Consider the following 22,585-nt stretch of genomic DNA (forward strand, 5'->3'; position numbering starts at 1 on the left):
GTCATGGATCAAATCTTTTCGCGCTCCAAGAACATTTAACAATAATAATTGATGGAGTGCTGGGACACAGAACATAAAGGCCAGTGGCCCACATGACAACACAGAATAAAAAGACACAGTCTCTGGCTTTAAAGAACTCTCTTTCAGGAGATAAAGTAAATATAGACTAAAAATACAATATAACAGAGCTCCCACTCAGGTCACAAATAATGTACACGATAAATAATCGTACACAGCAGAGCCATCTCTCACGTCACACATAGTTTATGAGTTATGCCTGTCCAACCCAAGTTTTCACTTAGGAAGCCCAGATCTTACAGATGACACACGTGCCTTGAAGACCTCTACATGAGACAGTAGATCTGTAGCTCAGGCTTAATTAATCTTAACAAGTTCAACCCTCAGAGAGCAAACTGATGTATCTGGTTGTCTAGACAGCAGAACTATCAATAAAACGAACAATGCATGTCAATGGAAATAAAGATCTTTCAGGTGGAGATTTCCCCTCCTAATCCCTTTACAGTTCACCTATGTTACTGACCAAAGGTGTATTAAAAAACACACAAGGTCCTTCCTTATAAAGTTGCCTTTAGGTAACATCCAGTTCTGGCCAATGACGCGTCTGATGTGCTTAAAAATATGGCAAATTGTGGTTCTTGAAGCATTTCTTGGGTTGAGGCTGTGCTGGTGTTCGCTGTTGGAAAGCAGTAGCGTGGCACTTATACCCGCCTCCCCAGTAGATGCCTGTAGGCCTTTTTGTTCCCAAGGCCGGAGCACAATGTAATGAAAGTGCTCTGCCCTCAATAATAAGGTGTTTTAAAGTGCACCACCTACCACAACAATTCACAAATCAATCCCGGGGGAATGAGGAGTTTTCCATTAGTAAAGTGGTCTTTAACGTCCAGCATGAAATGAGGTCACCAACCGGGGACAAAGGAATTATTAAAAAAAAAAAAAAATAGAACAATTCCATTTGCCATTATTTAAACTTTAAGTGTGTCTCCGTTATTGTGTGGGGCTGCATAGCACACTTGTGCCGTCCCTAGGTGCACAGTTTTGTACAGCACAAGATGATGGTCACATGGCCGCTTGGCAGATGCGTTGGTGACAAAATTTACATTGATGAACTGAAGAGCTTCTGAGATCCAGCTGGGAAAGTGCCATTCAAACTAAATCCACGTGAAAATCAATAGTCTTTGTGATTCCTTCAAGCTGCCCTCTGACAGCATCTTTGGGAGGAAGACAGTGCCTGCAAGGCAGAGCACCAGCAAGTTTGTAAGTCACCTTTAATGGTTAGCATGTAAAGCAGTGAACACCCACCAATCCCAGTCTGGGGGTGGGAGAGAAGCGCAGTGCCAGTACTCTGCCGCGCTTCCAACAGTCCAGCTAAGCTTCCTTGCCTTGGTCACTCCTGGACACCAGTGTGGGAGACTGGAGGACAGCAGCACAGCCATGCCACACAGAGCTGGCTGAAAAATAGGGAATTAAGGGCGAGATGTAGGTAGACAGCAAATTGCGACTTGCAATTTGCGAGTCAGAGCGACTCGCAAATTGCAACTCGCAATTTGCTATGCAGAAAGGTGTCTCAGACACCTTCTGCGACTCGCTATGGGGTCGCAAAGACCCACCTCATTAATATTAATGAGGTGGGTCGCAGTTTGCGACCCCATAGCGAGTCTGGGCACTCACGGGGATGGTGGCCTGCTGGAGACAGCAGACCCCCATGTCCGTGACTGCTTTTAAATAAAGCCGTTTTTTTTTTTCTATCTGCAGCCCGTTTTCCTTAAAGGAAAACGAGCTGCACATAGAAACAAAAATACCGAAACCTTTTGTTTCGGTTTTTTTCAGAGTAGGCAGTTGTCCTAGACTACTGCCTGCTCTGTAAAAATAATTTTGTGATCATTCACAAAGGGGAAGGTTTGCAAATGAGGTTTGCAAATGAGTTACCATCCACTTCAAGTGGATGGTAACTGCGAGTTGATTTGCGACTGCGAATCAACTTACATTGCGGTGCGAGTCGCAAATAGGAAGGGAACACCCCTTCCTATTTGCGAGTCGGAAACGCATTTTGCGAGTCGTTTCCGACTCGCAAAATGTGTTTCTGCATCGCGTGCGGGCATTAGCGCCTCGCAAACGGCGTTTTTCGCCGTTTGCGAGGTGCTAATGCCTTCATACATCTGGCCCTAAATGAGCTGCTGCCCTTTGGAGGTTATCTTCAGCCTGGTCGCATCACTGACTGCGCCTCTTAGCTCCTTAAACTGAAGCACGTGCAGTCCTCTTGTGATGCTGCTCCAGGTCCAGTTTTCTTCTTTGAATTCTGGGACTTGTACTCTTGTTTATTCCATTAAAAAACAAAACTACAAGTCCCATGATTTAAAGGAAAAAAACTGGTCTGCAGCAGCACATCACACATGGATCTGGGAAACTTTGCAGCTATACACACACACACGGTGTGTGTATACACAGAGCACGAATAAGGAGGGATGCTATCAGGGGAGGAAACATGCTATCACCTGCGCTGCTTAACTCATTTGCGTGATAAGTGTTAGAGCCCAAGAGAAAACACATTTATAGAAAAAAGTGTTAGTCTAACCCGAGATGCGTTAGACTTGGCAGAACTGAACCATCCGTGTCACAGAGAAAAAGGTCTGGACACACTAATGATTCACAACACGGTAGGCAGACACCACCATGTTATCCCTTACCCGGGGCATGGACAGCAGTCCTATACCTGCTATGAGGACAAGCTCCCTGCAGCCCTCCGGGTCCCAGGACAGGTCCTGGACTTCGCATTACCAGAGAGAAGCCTAGGCATCTGAACACTCTCTAGGCTAGCGTGACACTGGCGCCAAACAAAACTACAGGCTACCGGTTTCAGCATCAATCCAGGGCAGGGGTACTTGCACGTTTCCCCATGCTGGGGAAACTCATTTCCCAACAACGGCTGTGCACCCAGTGGAAGGCGGCCAATGGGTGAAGGGGGCTGGCAGACTGCCTCGTGCTTTTATGCAGTTCTGGGTGGCAGCAAACTGTGAACGATGCAAGAACAGACCAGTGGATGCAGAGAGCTGAATGAAAGCCTGTTATATGTATTGTTTTTTTTTTTTTTTTAAAGAAATGGCCAGACCTAAGGAGAAGACAAGAGCGAAACTCCAGTCACAGAGTAGCCCGCAGTGACAGCGGGATTCAAGACATGGCGCACAGGAAAAAAATATATATATTTCAGGCTTTGGCCTAATTCCAGAATGTTTCAAATGCTTAGGGCCGTCATCTGCATCAACAGGAAGCGCTTTGTTCCTGTTGTGGGAGCTTTTGCATCCGGAAGGGAAGCAAGAACTGCTCTTAGCCTACATTTTCCCCATTGTTTGCTATTTTTGTACGGGCTGAAGTTCTGCCTCCGTGCGCCGGGTGCCAGTGTGTCCGCACAGCACTTTTCACATAAACATATTACACTGAACAATCTATTTCACAGGAGAAGGGCATTCAAGACATTATAGTCTTGATCGCCGAAGCTCAGTTCTTGGAACGCCACAGGCCTTCCCAGGGTGATAAAAGGCTCCCATGAGATTGATTTTTCTGGATCGAACATAATCAGTCTCCGGGAAACTTGGTTAACGTGCGATTATGCTCCAAAAGACTTGTGTATCATTCTCCGGAGACTGCTACACAAAGGGGTTAGGGTTGGGCTTCTAGCAATATTTTCTGATGAAAGCGTCAACTAGAATTGTGTGTGCATCGACTGCCATTTAAATATCCCGACTGCTTAGAAAACGTATGTCTCTAAGGGATTCACAAACTTCCCTATTATTATTTAACATATTATACCCCTCCCGGAAGTTCTCGTGACGTCACTCTTGAAGGAAGCATGGACACCATGTCAGATATGTATAACCTCGCCCCAGTTAACTCATTCTCACCGTCGTTGGCTTTCACGCTCATGTCCCATCTACACAAGTCTACACATCGTGCACTGAACTGGAGGAGATGAATGGGTCGACGACCCCAGTGCAGGGGCGGAGCCTACTCTGAAAGATTGGGGGGGGAGAGCTTCAGAATTTCCAACACATCGGACAAGCAGGGCACACTGGAGAGGCTAAAGGGGCAGAGGAAAGGTAGACAAATATGGATAGGGAGGGAAGATAGAGGGGAAAAAACACAATATTTTGTTAAAAAAAAAAAAAAATGTTTTGAAGACTTTCAAAGGAGAAAGGGTATGTGTGAGCTTTTGTCTGTGTTTAAGTAAAAAAATATTGGTGAACTTCGACAGACGCCTCAACATACCTGACTGAAAGCACCTGTACCCAACTATTTCCCGGTATATACATTTATTAGGGTGGTGTAACACCCCAAACACCCTCCTTGAAGCCACGCCCCTGTCCCAGTGATATGTATATACATCTGATGTGACGAGAAAACGCTCACTTACCTGGGCCTTAGGGTTGAATGTCTCCCTCATGAATGGTCACGTGAGGGAACATATTCTGAGTACCCCTACTTGGCACTGATGTGCATTACAACCCATCATTGGGCACTGTTGCTATCACATGGAAATCTGAATTCATGGGGTCACTTTTCACTAGTACTCATGCCCGTAAGGGATCATAACTCCATCAAAATCCTTTTAAGGACGCGTGTCACTCCCTCGATTAGAGTTATACCGACTGATTGATAATTTACTCCTTATAAAAAAACATTTTAAAATGGGACGAACATGTACAAATTAATCTGGCATTTTTTTATTTATTTTTTAACTATGCACCTGGAATTCAATGTGTGAGGTTGGGGTTTTGAGGCATTTCAATACTTCGCCCTCAAGTAGTGGTATTTCATTCACCATAAGAGATTGCAGATTGGGCACCCGCTTCCTGTAATTGGAATAGTATTTTGCAAACTTGTTTACGTGCGAATAGGTTGTTTCACAAAATACTGAATCACACAAGGTCGCAGAACAACTTACCCAATTAACGTTCATTAGGCCATTTCTAATCCCATTTAGCACTTTGAAAACCTCTTCTGAATTCCTGAATAAGCTTAGTAAATTTGAAAAAGGTTTTTAGCATTTGCTAACCCTCTGATTAACCGGTTCAGAAGGTTAAAGAACACTAAATACTTTTGTGCACGAGGTCCTTAATTTCTTAGGTTTCAGTCATGATTCAAATTCAGCATCAGAGCCTAGGCCAGTCAGAATATAAAGTTACACGGAAATTCCTTGAATGTTCATCAAAAGAACTGAAAATAGCTAAAGCATGGAATCAGAGTCATAACGTGCTAAATAGAGGAAATACGTCACAGTTTTTGGATATATGTTGTTCTACGATTGGATTGACTACCCCTAAAATGCAGGTTCCAGTGGGGGCATTAATTTGGCGACCCTATTTGCATGACTTACACAAGCTGAAGAATACCGAAGTCGCATTCAACGCTCAGTTCCTCAGACGGCAGGATCCAGAACAGCCCTGGCTGGGTAAGGAGACGATTCCAGATCAAGGGCAGCAGAGCGTCCGTGGCTGAAAGGACTGATGGATTTCTGATCTCCATATTTCAAGCTAACCCTGCAGAATAGCAGTATACTTTTCTGCCTTTCTTAAATACTGCATTGTATATTGAACTATTCCCTCCTTAGAGAAAGTTTCATTAGTATTACTGATTTATAAGAGAGGAAATCAAGAGTTGCCTCAGAGTAATCACCCATTGCTTTTCCAGAGATTGCTGGGAAACTGCTTGAAAAGTCCCTTTTTGAGGCTAAAGAGATTACACTTTTTTTTTTTAACTATCTGATTATCACTCATGTACATCGATGATTGAGAACATTCTCGTATACCATAGATTCCATCACAGAAAAATATCATGTTTGTTAGAAAGGGCCTTCTTTTTCCGTGGTATTCCTCCAGATTTTTGACTAAACTGTTTTTGTCGGCTTCTGGACTCTGTGTACTTTACTACTAGTTAGGAGGGGTAAAGTGCTTTGTTCTCCCATAAAATGTGCTTTAATTGGCATACACTTGATTGGCACATTTAATTTTCTTACAATTCCGAAGTGTATGGTACCACATGAACCCAGCACCTGAAAATTAACTGCTACTAGCGGGCCTCATCACTGATTGTGCCACCCACTACAGTGCCAGTCTGCCACCTCAGCCAAGCTGAGCAGTTTTCAAGCTGCCAATTCGACTTGTCAAAATCAGCCCTTTGAAAGGCCTAAACCTTCCTTTAAAATGTATGTCACCCCTGGCGTTACCACTGAATAAGGCAGAATGCATTCATTTTAGAAGTAGGAAACGTAGAAATTAATGTTAGACATGCCCTGACAGTAAAAAGGCCCCCAAAGCCTTTTTCACCGTGGGGCGGCTAGCTGCGCCTTAGGAAAACAAGGAATTACATTACAGCACTTTAGGATGATCATTTCGGGTTAGAAGCAACTAAACTGATGGCGCCCCTGTGGTGATGTGAGAACTGCTCCAGGAAAGGGATAGTGGGCCTTGGGTATCAGGCGGGTTGTCCTTCCCATGACAGGATGGCTTTGGGCTGTGCCCAGTAAGTTGATGGCGGACCCTTGGTTATGGTCAGAGTGCACTCCTTGCCTATCTGAAAGCTGCAAGCTTCACCAGCTTGGATGTGTGTGTTACTTCAGAAAGCCGGTTTTTTAATCTTGCTATAAAAATTCTGCAAATATTTTGCCTCTTACTCTAGACTAATGAAGTTATGAAATGTCTAAGGATGGGTATTGACAAAAGATCTATTAAAGTTCGTATTCTCCTTGAACTTTGTGCTGCTTTTGATATGGTGGATCATTCGATTCTTCTTTACTCTCTTCACTCTTGTTGTGTTAAAAGTTCTGTCCACAACTTGCTTTGCTTGTATATTTTCAGGCGCTCCTTTCTGGTCTCATGGAAAAAAATGGACTCGTTTCACCTCACCAAGTTCAATTCGACAGCCAACAGGTTTCTGTTTTACCCCTCTACATTTTCTGGCTTTGTACTATGTTTGAATGCGGCTTCAATTCCCACTTCTGCGCAGATTCTCAGATTTTCTTTTCTTTCGCTTCCTTTTCACTTCTCCTAGGGCACGTTTCTATGCTTATAGGATATTGAAACGTGGATGGATTCACATTTATTTAAACCTCAATGCTAGCAAGGGAGACATTCGTCTACTCCTAATCTTCTCCACCTCTGGTTTTTTTATCTCCCACTGCTGTCCTTTATTCCTCCTCTGTGCTTTGCTCGAGCATGGCCTTTAATACTTCTCCCAACGTTGTACCTCAGATTGCACTGCCTGTTAAAACCTGCTACTTTCATCTTTTAACATCCTAAAACTCAAATCCTTTTCCCTATTCCTGTCCTGAAAATTTTCTTGCTAACACTCATTCTACCACAATTTAATTATTGATCGTCTTTGCATGTTGGGCTGTCCAAATATTCGATTGCTGCTCTCTAAACAATTCAAAACACATATGTGTCCCACTTCTGCTTTCTCTTTCAAATCAGTCCTCAACATCTGCCTACTTGAGCAAACGGAGGAGTTATCAGTTTTCAGTTACTGTACATTTTATTTTTTTGTGTTCAAATGATTTAACTTTTTGGCACACACATTTGAGCTCATTAATTTCCGAGTATGTTCTGTCTCGGTCTTTGCTTTCCACTTCTGTGAATGTCTGTTGCCATCCTTCCATGTGCTTCTACCCTGTTCGGCTCTTCCACACATCTCTCTCCTTCCATTGAATTAACTTCCTGTATCAGTGAGAGTTGCTCCTAACTTATCGACTTATAAAACAAGTTAAGGTGCACTTCCTTTTTATATGTCATTAGATGGAACCGTGGCCAATGATATACTTTTCTTCCCTTTTGTACTGGTATTACTGTTTGTACAGCGCTTTGAAAAAAAAAAGTGCTACAAGAATATATCATACATCCTGTTACAGACATCTCACCTATATTCTACACAAGCATACCTGTATCCTACAAAATTCTTGCAAAAAGAACAAGTGATGAACGGAATTCTGAACGTCAAACATTCACCCCCAGTACAGATATCCGGGCCGAAATCCATCCTTTTTTGCCACCCATGCCATTCCAGTTTGGACCCAGCCATATGCAAATCGGTCTTGACCCTGTTCCCCATGGGAACAGTGCGCCGGGTATGCCCAGGTGTGGGTCCCGGGATCACTGTGCCACTGGATTCAAGCTAGCCTGTCTGATAAAGGGTGATACCCTGAAACCGGTCCGAGGATGCTTGTTTCCAGTCCAGGGAAGACCTTGCTTGGCAGTTTGGGCTGGAATGTTCCCATGAGTAACAGGGTCAAGACTGATTTGCATATGGCTGGGTCAAAACTGGGGTGGCATGAGGAGCAAAATAATTGATGGATTAAACTAAGATCTGTGACTGGGGGTGAATGTTTGAATGTCCTGCATTCCGTCCATCATTTGTGTGTTTTTTCCCTACAAAATTCTTCCCATAATTCTCATATCTTGCAGCTTATCAAATGTCACCCTCTATGGTACAACCTGATATGAAAGCTCACTTGTCGCCTGCAACCTACTAAGGACAGTACAGCTGTGTCCTACAACTGCCTAGAAAGAGGGCTTTGTAATCCTGATCCTACTATCTGGCATGGTTATCCCCCATATTCTACAACCAGCTGTAGATAGCCTACTAACCTCCTATAACGATGGATAATTCATCTGGTCCCCCATTGTCCTGCACTCCACATTTATCATCCAGTATGGACACTCACCTGCCCATCATCCTTCACCATAATGTTGCTGTTATGCCGGTCGCCGATGCCCAAGATGAAGGTTGCCACACAGTAGCCAGCACAGGAGCGAGTGAACAGGTCGATAGCAACATCGTAGCTACACGGGACAAGATATTCAAGAGGTCACACAAGCATATATGTGAACAACACAAACACAGACCAATGGGCCAATACATAAGCAAATGATTGATTAATGCATCCCTCCCTAAGAATACACCATACACTTTATCATAGACTGTCCCTATTCGCCTGTAGGCACTGAAAACATTATCAAAATTCAACCCTTTCCGTGTGAAATCCAAAACATTTCCAGGAAAAATGACATTAAACATAACGAAACCCTGAAAGTCCTACTGAAACAGCCCTCAAGTAAATTCAGCATTGGAGGACACTTACCAGCAAACCAGAGAACTGCAAATCTAGCCTTTACATTACAGAACATGGCGAAGAGTACACTAACTACTTTCTTTAAAAGTTCCTTTATTTAATTTGAGATAAAGTAGAAATCTAAACATTAGAATAGCTAACTTTAGTCTGATTCAGCTTACATTTGGAAGATATGAGAAATCAGGTTCAGTCTTCAATTTGAAAAGCACTATACTTATTTGGTTTTCAAAAGCTGGACTCAAACGAGAAGTTTTGGAAATTGGGTTACTGGTTGGGGGGGGGGGGGGGTGAGGGCAAGAAACTCTTCTCAATCAGCAACCACTATCCCTGTCAGGGTGAAGTCTCAAGCAACTCCAAATTAACCTGTACTTAACCCTCTGGTAAATAGGCACCAAAGCAGTCAGGCTTAACTTAGAGGCAATGTTTTAAGTATATATGCACCACTTCAAACAGTAATAAAGTGAAAACACAACACAAGGAAAAACCTACACCAACTTAGAACAATAAACTAAAATGGAATAAATATAGCACCAAAACGATAAGAATCCAAATAGTAGAACACAAGAAATGCAATTTTAAAGATTTCATTCAGGTAAGTGAAGTGCTTAAAAGATAGCACCGCTCACGGCTATCTGGTCATGCAAAACCAGATGGAAGTCAGAAGTTCAGGCTATATAGTGTGGGCTGGATACAGGGTCCTGGTTAGTCCCGCTGAAAGAGTGATCTAAGTCCAGCACAAAGAGTTTCCGTTCACTGTGGAAGGGGCTGCACAGATCAGGGAGATCGCTGCAGGTGTGTGAAAAGCAGACCAGGCGTCGTGGCTGGTCATCACTGTAACATGAAGATTCTGTTGTGTGTCACGGAGGGTCATTACTGGCGGTTCACATTGGGAGTCACTACGAGCTGTCGATGCTGTGCCAGGCATCACTGGTGGTTGCTGTGACGCAAAGAGTCGGTTTCACAGGAATTTCGCATTGGTGGGCAGCGCAGGTGGCAAGATCTTGGTGCAATTGGGAACCATTTGTGAAGAGCCCAATACTACAGGATTTCTTTTTTTCTGGAGGAGAGATCTCAATTCTATGTCAGGACCGGAGGCTCAGATTATGCTTCTTTTTCCATGCTTTATTTTAACAGCAGCCAATGAAAATCATGGAAAGTAAAAAACTACATGACCCAACATCAGTTATATCACGTGATAAACCATAGAGGAGGAAGCCTATAAAGTGTTGTATCACACCCAGCCACTCCTTTTTCTTTGCTGCTTCGCAGCCAGAGAAGTGTGATTTAATTTTGCTTAAACTGTGTAGATATTTAAAAGTGTTGGAGCGGGCTTTTCCCCTCCTTTTAAGCGTTCCTTGGAACGCTTTCTCATATAGTGGAGTGGGAGCAGGGAGCGAGGACTCGGGCTCCCCGCGCAGTCCTTTTATATGCCGGTGAGGTTTTTCTTTCCTTTCTCTCTATTCATATTTTATTACCCGCGCTCAGCGTGAGTGCGTTTTATGGGTCTACGCTTTATCGTTTCTCCCTGCTTCACCGCGTGTGCATTCAGACGCGTGTGTGAAGCCTTCCTCCCCGGGCCGCATTTCAAGGACTTTTCCCCTCCCGAGCCAATTATTAACGCTCGGTCGGGGCGTTTCAGCTTTATGTATCCTCGCGCTCGCTCGGAGCGCTTCTTCTATTTGTTTATTTTTCTCCCCCGGGGGTCAGAATTAAGCGCTCGCTCCGGAGCGCGGCCTAGAATTTTTCTTCCTTCTCCACAAGGGCGTTTATGAGGCGCTGCCTCGTGTGAAATTAGCGCTCCTGCGCCATTAACATCCTCATGACGGGGATTTTTGTTAGAGGTTCTGCCTCTTAAAATCAAAGCGTTTTTCAACGCTTTTAAGACCCTCATTGAAATTTCTCCACCGGCTTAGCTGCCATCTATGCCCCAGTGCTTGGACACTGGGGTTGAAACAATTCTGATTCAGGCTGGGCCTGGCTTAAGGGTATTAACCCCTTCAGGGCAGCTCCCTCCACATCTTAAAAAAAATTATTTTGTGATTACTGCCCTGATTTATTATTTTATTAGTTATACTGCTCCCCTGGAGCTCATCTCTGCTGTATCTCAGTATGGCTGGCTATGATGACCAAGCCGCAGAATTGTACTATATGGATGATACTGCTGGCTCGTTTGACCAGGACTTAGTGTATGCTCTTGACGCAGGGGAGCGTCACTCAGTTAATCAGGCCTTGGCTCAGGCCATTCAGCCCATCAAACATCACCTTTTGGGCTTGGTCGATCAACAGGTTTGGGCAGCTCCAGTGAGTGCATCTACCATGGGAGATCCTTCCTTTGCGGCTAACCCGCAGCCTGAAAAACAACTTTCTAACCCGCATGCTGCGGATTTCCAATCCCTTATAAAGAATATGGCAAGAGAGCATGATTACAATGCAGGATCACATAATAAGGGTGTGGATGCTCCAGCCTCTTCTTCCTCTGAGCCTTCCTCCGAGCAAGAGGACGCGCCTCCTCGTAAACGCAAGAAGAAAGCTCATCACCAGGAGGTTCCTACCCCTAAGGTGTTGACTTTCGAACCAGAGGACATCGTGCACCCCAGATCTTCTCTGTGGCTACCGCCCCCTGAGGTGGCAGATTATGTAGGCATGGGTTTGATAAAGATATTCGTTCTAGATTAAGGTCTGAGTGCCCCAGACCTGATTTTCCATCCAAGGTTACCGAGACTCCGGACTTAGATCCTACCCTAGTAACTTTCCTCAAAAAATCCACTAAGGATCCTAAGAAGGGTATTGATCGCGCCTGGCGTGGCTGCCAAGATAAACTTTTAGACATTTCCGGACCTCTAACTAAGATCCTCGAATTAGCCTTTCAAGCCAAGGAATCGGGTGATCCTATTAACCCAGATATTCTGGTAGGCTGGGCTCAGAGAGCTCTATGTTTCTTGGGCAATGCTAATTGCGCCATTTCATCTGAGCGACGCAGATCGGTCTTGATGAAGTTGGATCCCAAACTAGCGGACCACGCTGCATCAGAATCAGGCCCCGTGGCCCAGGGTTTTCTTTTTGGCTTGCCCTTCATGAAGGAACTTTCTAAGTTCGTATCCACCTACGCCAGTCTGGACAAGGCACAAGGATCCATCCGGAGAGTGCTACGTCCACTTTTTCGAGGGGCAGGACGCTACAGAGGGCGTGCCTTCGGCCGTTTAAATCAACAAGGCCCCCATCGTGGATCCTTCCAACAAGGAAGTGGCGGTTATCAGGGTTACGATTCCTCCTCATCTACCTTCTACCCGTCAAGACCTAGGTACGGTCGAGGCAGATTCCACAGAGGGAGATCCAAAGGTCAACAATCTTTCTCCCAAGAGTCGGGAGCCACAGGTGAGCTTGGTCTTGAGTTCATAAGTGATTTTGGGGGGCAGAAGTTTTTGGAGAATTGGCGTCTAATTTCCTCGGATACTTGGGTCCTAGAGACCGTGCAGGGGTTCAAGCTAGAATTTTACGAGTCCCCTTATCAGACATGCCTTCCCAGGCAGGGATATTTTTACCTTCAAGAACACTGTCTTATTTCCGCAGAAATTTCGGCTCTGCTCAAGAAGCGTGCAATTATCAGAGTTCCTCATCATCCGTCAGGTTTTGTCAGCCCAGTATTTCTGGTAGACAAGAAGGGGGGCGGCTCGCGTTTTTTTGCTATATCGTCTTTTCAAAATGGAAGGTATCCATTTACTGAGAGATGTTCTCCAAGAGGGAGACTGGTTAGTCTGCTTAGATCTAAAGGACGCTTACTTGACCATTCCTATTTTTCCTCCACATCGGAGGTTTCTTCAGTTTTGTTGGGAGACCGAATATTACGAGTACAAGGTGCTCCCCTTTGGTCTATCCTCCGCCCCTTGGTGTTTCACAAAGGTTATGCGCCCAGTAGTGGAATTCCTTCGATCCCAAGGGGTCAGGTTAATTGTATACCTAGACATACTTATCATGGCCCAAGATTGGGAGCTCCTGTTAAATCATCTCGAATGGCCAGTGTCTCTGCTCCAAAGTCTGGGTTTCATAATAAATGCCCATAAATCAGTTCTAGCCCCCTCTCATCGGATAGATTTTCTGGGATTCCAGATAGACTTGTTGCAGTCTCTTCGGATTCTTCCTTCCGGGAAGATCCGTTCAATCAAGAGAGAATTGAAGTGTCTATTATCCAAACAGACTGTTTCCTTGAGAGCGATTGCTCGCATCGTGGGCCTGCTTTCTTCTTCGATTCAGGCCATCTTCCCGGGTCCCTTGCATTACCGAGCCCTTCAACGTTTGAAGATTTCTCACCTTCAGAAGGGACTTCGTTATGCAGACCAGATTCCCCTGTCGGAGGAGGCCCGGGCAGAGATGCATTGGTGGCTCGATCATATGGAAGCCTGGAACGGCAGAGCCATATTCAGCTCTCTCCCGGATGTAGTGATAGAGTCCGACGCCAGTCGGTGGGGCTGGGGAGCCCGGTGCGGATCAGTGTCCACGGGAGGCAGATGGTCCAACTCAGAGTTGAGTCTCCACATAAATTGTTTGTAACTCCTAGCAGGCTCTTTTGCAATCAACAGTCTTTCCCCCATCAAAACGAATTGTTGTATTCTGCTTCGCATGGACAATATCACGGCAGTGAGATATGTCAACAAGTTGGGGAGAACTCGTTCCCGCATTCTGGCGGAGATAGCCAAGGAATTCTGGCATTTTTGCCTTCAACACAGGATTTCAGTGGTGGCGAAATACCTTCCCGGGGCCAGCAACTTAGTGGCAGATTGGAACTCTCGTCACCTGAGAGACTTCAGCGATTGGAGGTTGCACCCCAGAGTTTTCCAAACTCTCTGCGAAGTGGGGCCCTTTCTCGATCGATCTGCTTGCATCTCGTCTCAATCGACAGATGAAATGTTTTTTCAGTTGGAGGCCAGATCCGGAGGCATCAAGGACGGATGCGTTTCTTTAGGACTGGTCGCAAGAACTGAGTTATGCATTTCCTCCTTTCCTAATGATTCCCAAGGTTTTGGGCCAGGTCAGACGTCAGCAAGCAGAGTTAGTTCTGGTGACGCCCCTTTGGAGATCGCAAGCTTGGTTTCCGGTAGCAATGGAACTGAGTTGCGATCATCCGATCCTTCTTCCCTTCCGAGAGAATGTCCTCCAGGACCCTCGGGCTTGTTGCATCCGTTGATCCTGTCAGGCAAGCTATCCCTGATGGCATGGCGTCTTTCAGGGAAAGATGGGTCATCCCAGGACTTTCGCAAGAGTCTTCCGACTTCATTGGGGGTTCCTGGTCCTCCAGTACTCACAAGAGATACGCTTCGGCGTGGAAGCGATGGAGTGCTTGGTGTAGTTCTAGGAGTGCAAATCCTTCTTCAGCGGGTAGCTGTCTGGTCTTGAATTTCCTTTCCTCACTAGCAGCGTCAGGTCTAGCATACCGTTCTATTAATAATGATAGATCCGCCATTTCAGCAGGCCATTTACCAGTGGAGGGTAAACCCATCGGTGAGTCTCCTATTGTGTGTAAATTAATGAGGGTATCAGGTTAGCTAATCCCCCTCATCCCTGTTATTCGTCCCTTTGGGATGTTAATGTTGTCCTTCGATTTTTAGAATCCTGGCCTGCTAATACATTTTTGTCTAGGAAACAGTTATCAGCTAAACTCACCATGTTGTTGTGTTTGATATCTTGTAAGAGAGTTTCAGATGTTAGAGCACTTGATTTGGCTGGGAGAGTGTTTTCTCCTGAAGGAGTCTCTTTCTCCATTTCGCGTAGAACAAAATGCATTTTGAAGTCAGTGTCTTACCCCTGTTTTATGGACAATCCCAAGCTTTGTGTGGTGCAATGTCTTAAAGCTTACGAAGTGACTACAGAAGAATTTCGTTCTGATATGGGGGGTCAATTACTCATTTCCTTAGTTAAACCATATCATCCTGTTTCCTCAGCCACACTCGCTAGATGGATGCGTTGGTTGCTGAGTGAAGCAGTTATTGATGTTTCTAAGTTTGGTGCGCATTCGGCCAGAGGGGCTATGGCATCGAAGTCTTTAGATTTGGGTTCTCGCTTGGAGGACATTTTAAAGGCAGCAGATTGGTCTTCGCCTTCAACTTTTAAAACGTTTTATTATAAACCTATTGTTGATATAGCATCTGTAGTGGTGAATCAGTTTTGAACAAGCATAATCTGAGCCTCCGGTCCTGACATAGAATAAAAAATGTTCTAGCATTCGCGCTAAGAATTTTTCAATTCTATTAAGGACAAGGAGGAGAGGATTATCCCACTGCACTGTATATATATATATATATATATATATGATTGTAGAGTTTCATGTTATTTTATTGATTTTATGTGCAAGTTATTGTACTTCAGTGCTATCCCTCCCTATTGAATAGTTGATATAAGTATTTATTATGCTATTCAGTTTTTATGGCCTGGATTTTTTCATTTTTCCTAGGAAATGATGAGAAGTAGTGCGGACTGCCGCAATATCGTTTTTCTTCCAGTCAAGTGGGATGCCAGTTCATCTGTTTTCAGGATTTTCGTTTGCAAATTTATGTTAAGACTTTGACTTTTCTGTCGCAAATTTTGGACAAAGAAAGAGGAGTGGCTGGGTGTGATACAACACCTTATAGGCTTCCTCCTCTATGGTTTATCACGTGATATGACTGATGTTGGGTCATGTAGTTTTTTACTTTCCATGATTTTCATTGGCTGCTGTTAAAATAAAGCATGGAAAGAGAAGCATAATCCTCGCCTCCGTGTCCTTAATAGAATTGAAAGATTCTTAGTGCGAATGCTAGAATTTTTTTTACTGATGCCACTCCAAGGGGCACCTCTGGGAGATGAAACTCACTTGAGCAGAGGCCATCAGAGCATAGGCAGGTCCTGGCAGCAGGTTAGCTGGGAAGTTCCAGGGAGCCTCTGGAGCTTGTTATGTCGCTGTAACTCAGAACAGGAGGTCAGTCAGCTGACTCTTGGAGTCACTCAGCCTGGGATGAAAGGTGCACATCCAGTCTTCCTTTACAACAAGCAAAGAAGCACAGAAGCAAAGCAGCAGAGTGGCAAAGTGGCAGTACTTCTGTGGCAAAGCAGCATAGTATTCCTTTTCTTCTGTAGTATTCACAGGTTCAGTAACGTACTGAAGAGTTGGGTCTGAGAGTCCAATATTTATATTGGCTCATAGCTGGCTGCATGAATAATTCAGTGGTGACAATTCCTGTGATAAAAGGTAGTACACAGCCATTCAGTTGAAAGTGGGACTGTGTCCAACTCCACTTTCCCCATCCTGACAGATGACAGACGAGCCAGGCACACCTAATCCCTCTATACTGTTTGGGAGGAATAAGCAAAGTCAGCTTTCTGAAAGTGACATTTTCTAAATTATAACTTAAAACCCTACTTAACCATCAGAGATGATTTCAACTACAATTTCTCTGAAACCAAACATGAAATGTTTACCTATTCTCAATCAAAGGTTAGCATCTACTACGTGCAGTTGTGAAAAACGAATTCAGGAGTTCTTCTTTACCAGAATATGTAAAACTGAAAAGTACATGCCCGCCTTTTTAAATACACTACACCCTGTCCTATGGGCTTCTTTGGGCCTACTCTAGGGGTGACATATGCATTATATAGGTATGTTTGGTCAGGTCGAAATAGCAGTTTAAAAATGTGCATTCAGGCTGCAGTGGCACAACCAGTGCTGCAGGCACACATGTAGCATTTAATTTACAAGCCCTGGTACATGTAGTACCACTTTACTAGGGACTTCCACATAAATTATATGTGCAACTTGGCTGTAAGCCTAGTTCACAGTGCTTAAGGGAGAAATAACAAGCACTTTAGCATTGGTTAGCAGTGGTGAAGGGCACAGAGTCGAAAGGCCAACAAAAACAAACTCAGCAAAAACAAGCAAGAAAGAAAAAAGTTTGGGTATGACCATGTACAGAGAGCCAAGTCCAAAAGACAGGTTTCTTTTTCTCATCCTACAATTACATTTTATTACGCTACATTTTCTTTTTCTTAAAAGCTTTTTCACATTTCTGCATATGAAATACTGCAATGCACAATTGAAAATGAAATTCAGTCTCATCATAATCTCCTAGGAAAAAGAAATTGGGCCTCCGATACTCTGTCACAGGGTAAATCGTAATGAAGCCAGATTGACATTAACACTGTGTAAAGTAAAATGAATAATATATAAGAGCTCCAGGGTCCAAGCAAGCATCACAGATGCTTATTGTAGTTTTTATGACTATCAGTGAAGATGCTATAATGGAGAAATAAATGTTTACTCGCTTATATGCAACATATAAAGACTTCGTTTTTTTAGTGGGAGTCTCATCAGTCAATTTGTGTCTATGCAAAACTGAGTATTTCTTACCCCTCGCCTCGGTTCTTATCTTTTAGCCAGTGGTGCAGGGTGTTGCTGTTGAACTGGAGCGCTCCCTTCAAGCCACCTTTGCATTGGATCTGCATGATAGTGTGCGAGTTTTTCACCACCTCAATGAGCCCAACGCAGTCTCCGATGGATAGGCAGCCATAGGGAAGCATCCTGGAAGAAGAGAGACTGGATTGAGTGAGTCCTCCTTTGGCGATGGTCATCAAAAGGGCATCCATTGAGCCGGGCAAACTAATCTTTCTAGGTAAGCAGTTAGTGGCTGAGGAGGAGAGCCCACAGAGCGCAAATGGAAAAGATGAATGTTTGCATCACCCTTCAAATGCTACACAAGAAGGGACGTTTTGCTGTCATCTACAGACTGAAGGTCCCTGGTGCGGAGCAGGTGCCAGGTAGTGCGCATGAAGGGTGCAGTAATAGAGGATGTGTCAACCTACAGCTGCACAGCTGATTGGAGTGTCTGGACTATGCAAGGGACCTCCATCCTACCTGAGGTCCAGGCCTTGGTTTTGCCACATGTTCTCCATAATACGGATGATCTGTAGTGTGAGCATGTCCTGCCGCAGATCTAGAGACACACATACAAAGACTTGTCAAAATATTATTCAGCAATAACATATTTCATCATGATGGGACAAGAGCACGTGAGTGGGGCAAAGGAAAATATTGGGACCCTGTACAAAATATGGTGTGGGTCTCTGAGCTGTCCCTTCCACCCGGGAAGAAATGTTGATCTATAACTATATTGCAGTGCAATGAACCATGAGTTTAACTGCAGTGAGGGTTCAAACCCACTAACAATGGCTTGTACCCTCAACTTTAATAACAGCGAAGTTCAGATCTGGTGACAGTGTCTGCTAACCTCAGCTTTAATGACAATGGAACCCAGATCTACTGACAACGTCTGGGGCCCTCTCTTTTAATGACAGTGGGGCTCGGGCCTATTGAGAGTTCCTGGTCGCCTCACTTTCAATGAAAGTGGGGTTCAGACTTACTGATAGTGCCTACTACCTTCACACTTAATCACAGGAGGTACATACCTGCTAACAGTGCCTGCTCTAATCACTTTTAACAATGGGGGTTCACACCCACTGATGTTGTAAAAAGGGTTCATATCTGCTGAATGTCAGGTACCCTCACTCCTACTGTGACAGTGGGATTCAGACTGTTTGACCACCCTCACTTTTAAAGAAAGTGGTGAACAGATCTTCTGACAGTGATGTCTACTACTCACATTTAATCACAGTGGGGTTCAGTTCTGCTGACCTGCCTGCTATGATCCCCTTTAATGACTGTATGGTTTCGACTTGTAGACCATGCCTGTGGCCTTCACTTTTAATGATAGTAGAGTTCAGACATAGGCGACATTGTTTGGAACTCGCACTTTTAATAGATTTATCTAGCACAAATTGTGTACAGAAAGCAATCCATTTTTGTATTTGTCAGTACAGCAGGTTTTTTCAAATGTTTTGGTCAGGAATTGTGCACAAATAACACATGCAAGCACACATATATGTGTACACACAGACATGTCCAAGGGTGCACAATCCGGTGCATTGAAAAAATAATCTTAGTATATGAAATCCGCCTTTTCTACAAGGGCACCTCATATTTGGTTTGCCTTTTGCTGGAACATATATTTTTGCTTTTAAAACGTCTTCCACTTTACCACTACTAATAGGATTAAAGTGCCTGCATCCCCCTTTAAACATGGTTACATTGGCATATTTAACTTCCCTATAAAACTTCTCCCAACAAGGGATAAGCATTTGAATAGGTGTGAAAATGGTGTGAAATGCCTCCTGGAAGCAAACAGGCTGACATAAATGGGCAGAGATGAGTACTCTGAACCTCCCAGAACATACAGTGTCAAATCCTGCTTGAAGTTTAAATCCTGTTTGATAGGTGCTGTGGTTACATATAACATTTTGGGGCACAGTTGAAAGGAAGGGAAACAGAATTCCAAAAGCAAAACTTGGGTATCCACTATCTGGTTGCTGAAAATGAAAAACCCGACTTGTGTTCTACTAGATGTCTGTCTCTAGGTTTTACATATGACAATGTGGTGGGGGTGCACTTGAAAGCAAGGGAAATAAGATGCCAGAACAATTATTGTGTATCCACTGTCTGATTGCTGTAAAAGCTTATTTTTTGCTCGAGCACACGCCTTCTCTGGGTTTGTTGTGGGTACATTAGCAGTCCCAAACTGGATTTTAGTGTTAGATATGGGAAGACACCAAGAATACCATAGCATACTCTCTACACACCCCCAGCCCTCAGAGCCCAAATAGTGTGGCCAAAGGTTTTACCCATCTTGAAAACTCCCAAAGTGTGTAGGGTTGCCCCCCTGGGGCCTTTAACCCATTGGTTGGCAGGAATCATTTCCACCCTACAAACAGGGAATCTCCAGGCAGGCACTTCAGAACGTTCCAGGACCTGGGGAATATCAGAAGAGGACGAACATGCTGCCTGACATCCTGTGAGTCTCCAAGTGTCTCCCCTGAGGTCCTGTTTGTATTTTTTTTTATTTTTTTTAATTATTTTTTTAGAAGTGTATTCCTATTGGGACTTAAAGGGCTGAAGTTAGAAGGTACAATCTTTTACCAGGATGAACTTGGTTGGTGTTTTCAACCCACACTCCATCACGGTCAGTGTCAAATTGTGCCTATGCCCCGATCTATCACAACCATTGGGATCATTGGCACTTTATGCTTCTCGACTTCTTCCTACTTGAAATTAAAAAAATTAATTCCTCTGGTTCCCCTTATTGGATTTTTGTTATTTTTGTCTCATTTTGTTTATTTATTTTTACTCTTTTTTAGGTCGAGCATTGCAGCGCGCATGCGCTGCTTTTCCGACGTGTTGGTGTGCATCTTGGCTTCTAACAACGCCCACATCACACCCATCACTACCACTCATTCGTCGGCTTGCCCTTCAAAAATCATTTGATTACATTGGTAAATGGTTTACCTTTGTCCCTCCTTGGGGAGGTTTTGTTACCGCCTTGGCCATGGCCCCGTTACATGGATATTTGCACTTTTGGCGATAAGTTTAACTGCGAGCGAACTTCTTTTCCTTTTGTGTATCTCTTCACGCTGATGCTCATGGCGGCCGTGGCGCTGTGAATCGGCTACCTTATGTGAGAAAGTGTTTAACTTTCAATTTATGTGGCAAGAAAAGTCGGGTTAGGAGCTTATAACGCTAATAGCTCTAACTCGAGCAGATGCGAGTCCCATTGCATTGCAAATGCTTGTTTTTTATTTGGTTTGGGTTTTTCTTTATTGGTTTGCATTTCAAATGTCTTGCTGTTTTGGTACTGCATAATACTTAGAACATATAGGCTTAGCTTAAGGCTATGTGCAATGCCATAGCTACCATGGGACTGAGCTCACTCTGATAAGGGCAGTGATTATTCTTTGAGGTGGGAAGTCACACACTCCCGAACAATAATCAAATTTCTTACACTTTAGCAAACCCAATAGGTAAGTCTTTAATGCTGTAGTACATGAAGGCAATCACAAATGCCAAGCTTCAAGCGTTAGCACACCAATGCTACTGGTTCTGCAAAAGCTTTTTCTAACTGAGGTGCTGTGAGAAAGGCACTTTTCACACCAATACAGTAATTTCATGTTACCACAATGATGATGTCCTGAGAGCAAACTTTTCTTTTCAGTGCTTCAGTGAAACACTGTGTAATTCAGCCACTATCGTCCTTAGGAAGCTGTTGTTTTTTAATTGGTATCAGAAAAATTTGTGTCACTTTGAAAGCTAATATATTCTTTTGCCCTGACATTTTGTTTTCAGAAAGTCATATAAAAAGGTATAAAAAGGTATAAAAACCTGAAGCGTTTATAGCACTGTGCGGTAACGAAGATCCCCTGGCAGTCACTTAAAGCGCATGTTCAACCCGCTACGTATTTTTGGATTGTCATCCAGTAATTTTATTTGTTCTAGCGTCTGTCCCTTTTTCCAGCTATCACAGCTACATTCTTTTTCTTAAGTGTTTAAAGTGGGACAACTCATGTGCTACTTTGCACTTTGACAAAGTTTTGAATGTTTTCTCTATGTGAAAACCCAAGAAGGCAGGAGCTCCTACGAGGGACTCCTAAACAGCAGACAGGTTTAATATGTTTTAAAATGGACAGAGGCCTGACTTGAAGCAGCGATGACCTTACAGCCTGTGGTACAAACCAAGAAAGAAAGTCAAATTAAAAAAGTAGATAGGCTGAGGAAATGCCAGATGTGCAGCTGTCAATCCAAGGTAAACATGCTAGAACCATTTTTTGTCTGCAAATGCCTAGCTAATAGAGGGAAATAAAAAAAAAAAAAGAGCATGTGATTCTATAAACAACTCAATGCTGGAGAAAGAGATCTTTCGCAGGGTGCAAGAGCTGACCTGGTAGAGACCGCACCGTTCACAACAGCCACTCACCGTCTCCATTTTTGAATATAACCTCATGATTGGTGAAGAGCAGCTCGGACATAATGTCCGGGTTTTCCCAGTTGAGCCAGAGCGGTCGCTTGGCAGACGACATGATGCGGCAATCATCTAACCTGTAATAGAACACCACACAATTATCATTACCTGTTAGGGAAAACGTCCATGATGCCACTGAGCGGTGTCACACAGTCTCAAATCTCTGCATCCTGTCTGACCTGACCTCTATCTGCCCATTGTATTTGACCCCTTGATAGTGAGGCACATGCTTTCTGTGACTGGTCTCTCTAGCAAAGTTGTGGACTTGGTTACACCTGGGTCTTCTCAAAGTGTATTCTCACCAATGGCGAGGGTTAAATACAGCACCCACCAGATGGGTAGACCTCCAGCTGCTAATTCACTGCCAGTGTGCATGTGCATGAGTGTGAGTAGTATATATAACTGGGGTGTGTGTGTATGGGTGCACGTGCCTTCCTCACTGTAGGAGCAAAGGGATATGCAGGAAAGGAGTGACACACACTGCCCGAGCAGGCTGCATTACAATACCTGAACAGTGAGGGCACTGCAGGTCAGAACTGAGAATTGATGAACCACAAGGGGTGCTACAAGACGGGATTGG

The 22,585-nt window shown here is 44.1% G+C and overlaps 1 protein-coding gene across 1 annotated transcript in view; it reads right to left on the bottom strand.

Moving 5' to 3' along the window:
* LOC138266898 (phosphatidylinositol 4,5-bisphosphate 3-kinase catalytic subunit alpha isoform-like) overlaps positions 1-22,585 on the bottom strand; it is a 146,995-nt gene that overhangs the window by 16,450 nt on the left and 107,960 nt on the right. Inside the window, exons 17-20 of the mRNA XM_069215630.1 lie at positions 21,961-22,082; positions 18,018-18,096; positions 17,514-17,684; positions 8,732-8,849 (exon numbers count right to left, since the gene is read on the bottom strand). Coding sequence (XP_069071731.1) covers positions 8,732-8,849; positions 17,514-17,684; positions 18,018-18,096; positions 21,961-22,082 — 490 coding nt within the window. The remainder of the gene's footprint in view (positions 1-8,731; positions 8,850-17,513; positions 17,685-18,017; positions 18,097-21,960; positions 22,083-22,585) is intronic.

The sequence above is a fragment of the Pleurodeles waltl genome, chromosome 12 (assembly GCF_031143425.1).
Source record: "Pleurodeles waltl isolate 20211129_DDA chromosome 12, aPleWal1.hap1.20221129, whole genome shotgun sequence".
NCBI classification, from domain to species: Eukaryota; Metazoa; Chordata; class Amphibia; order Caudata; family Salamandridae; genus Pleurodeles; species Pleurodeles waltl.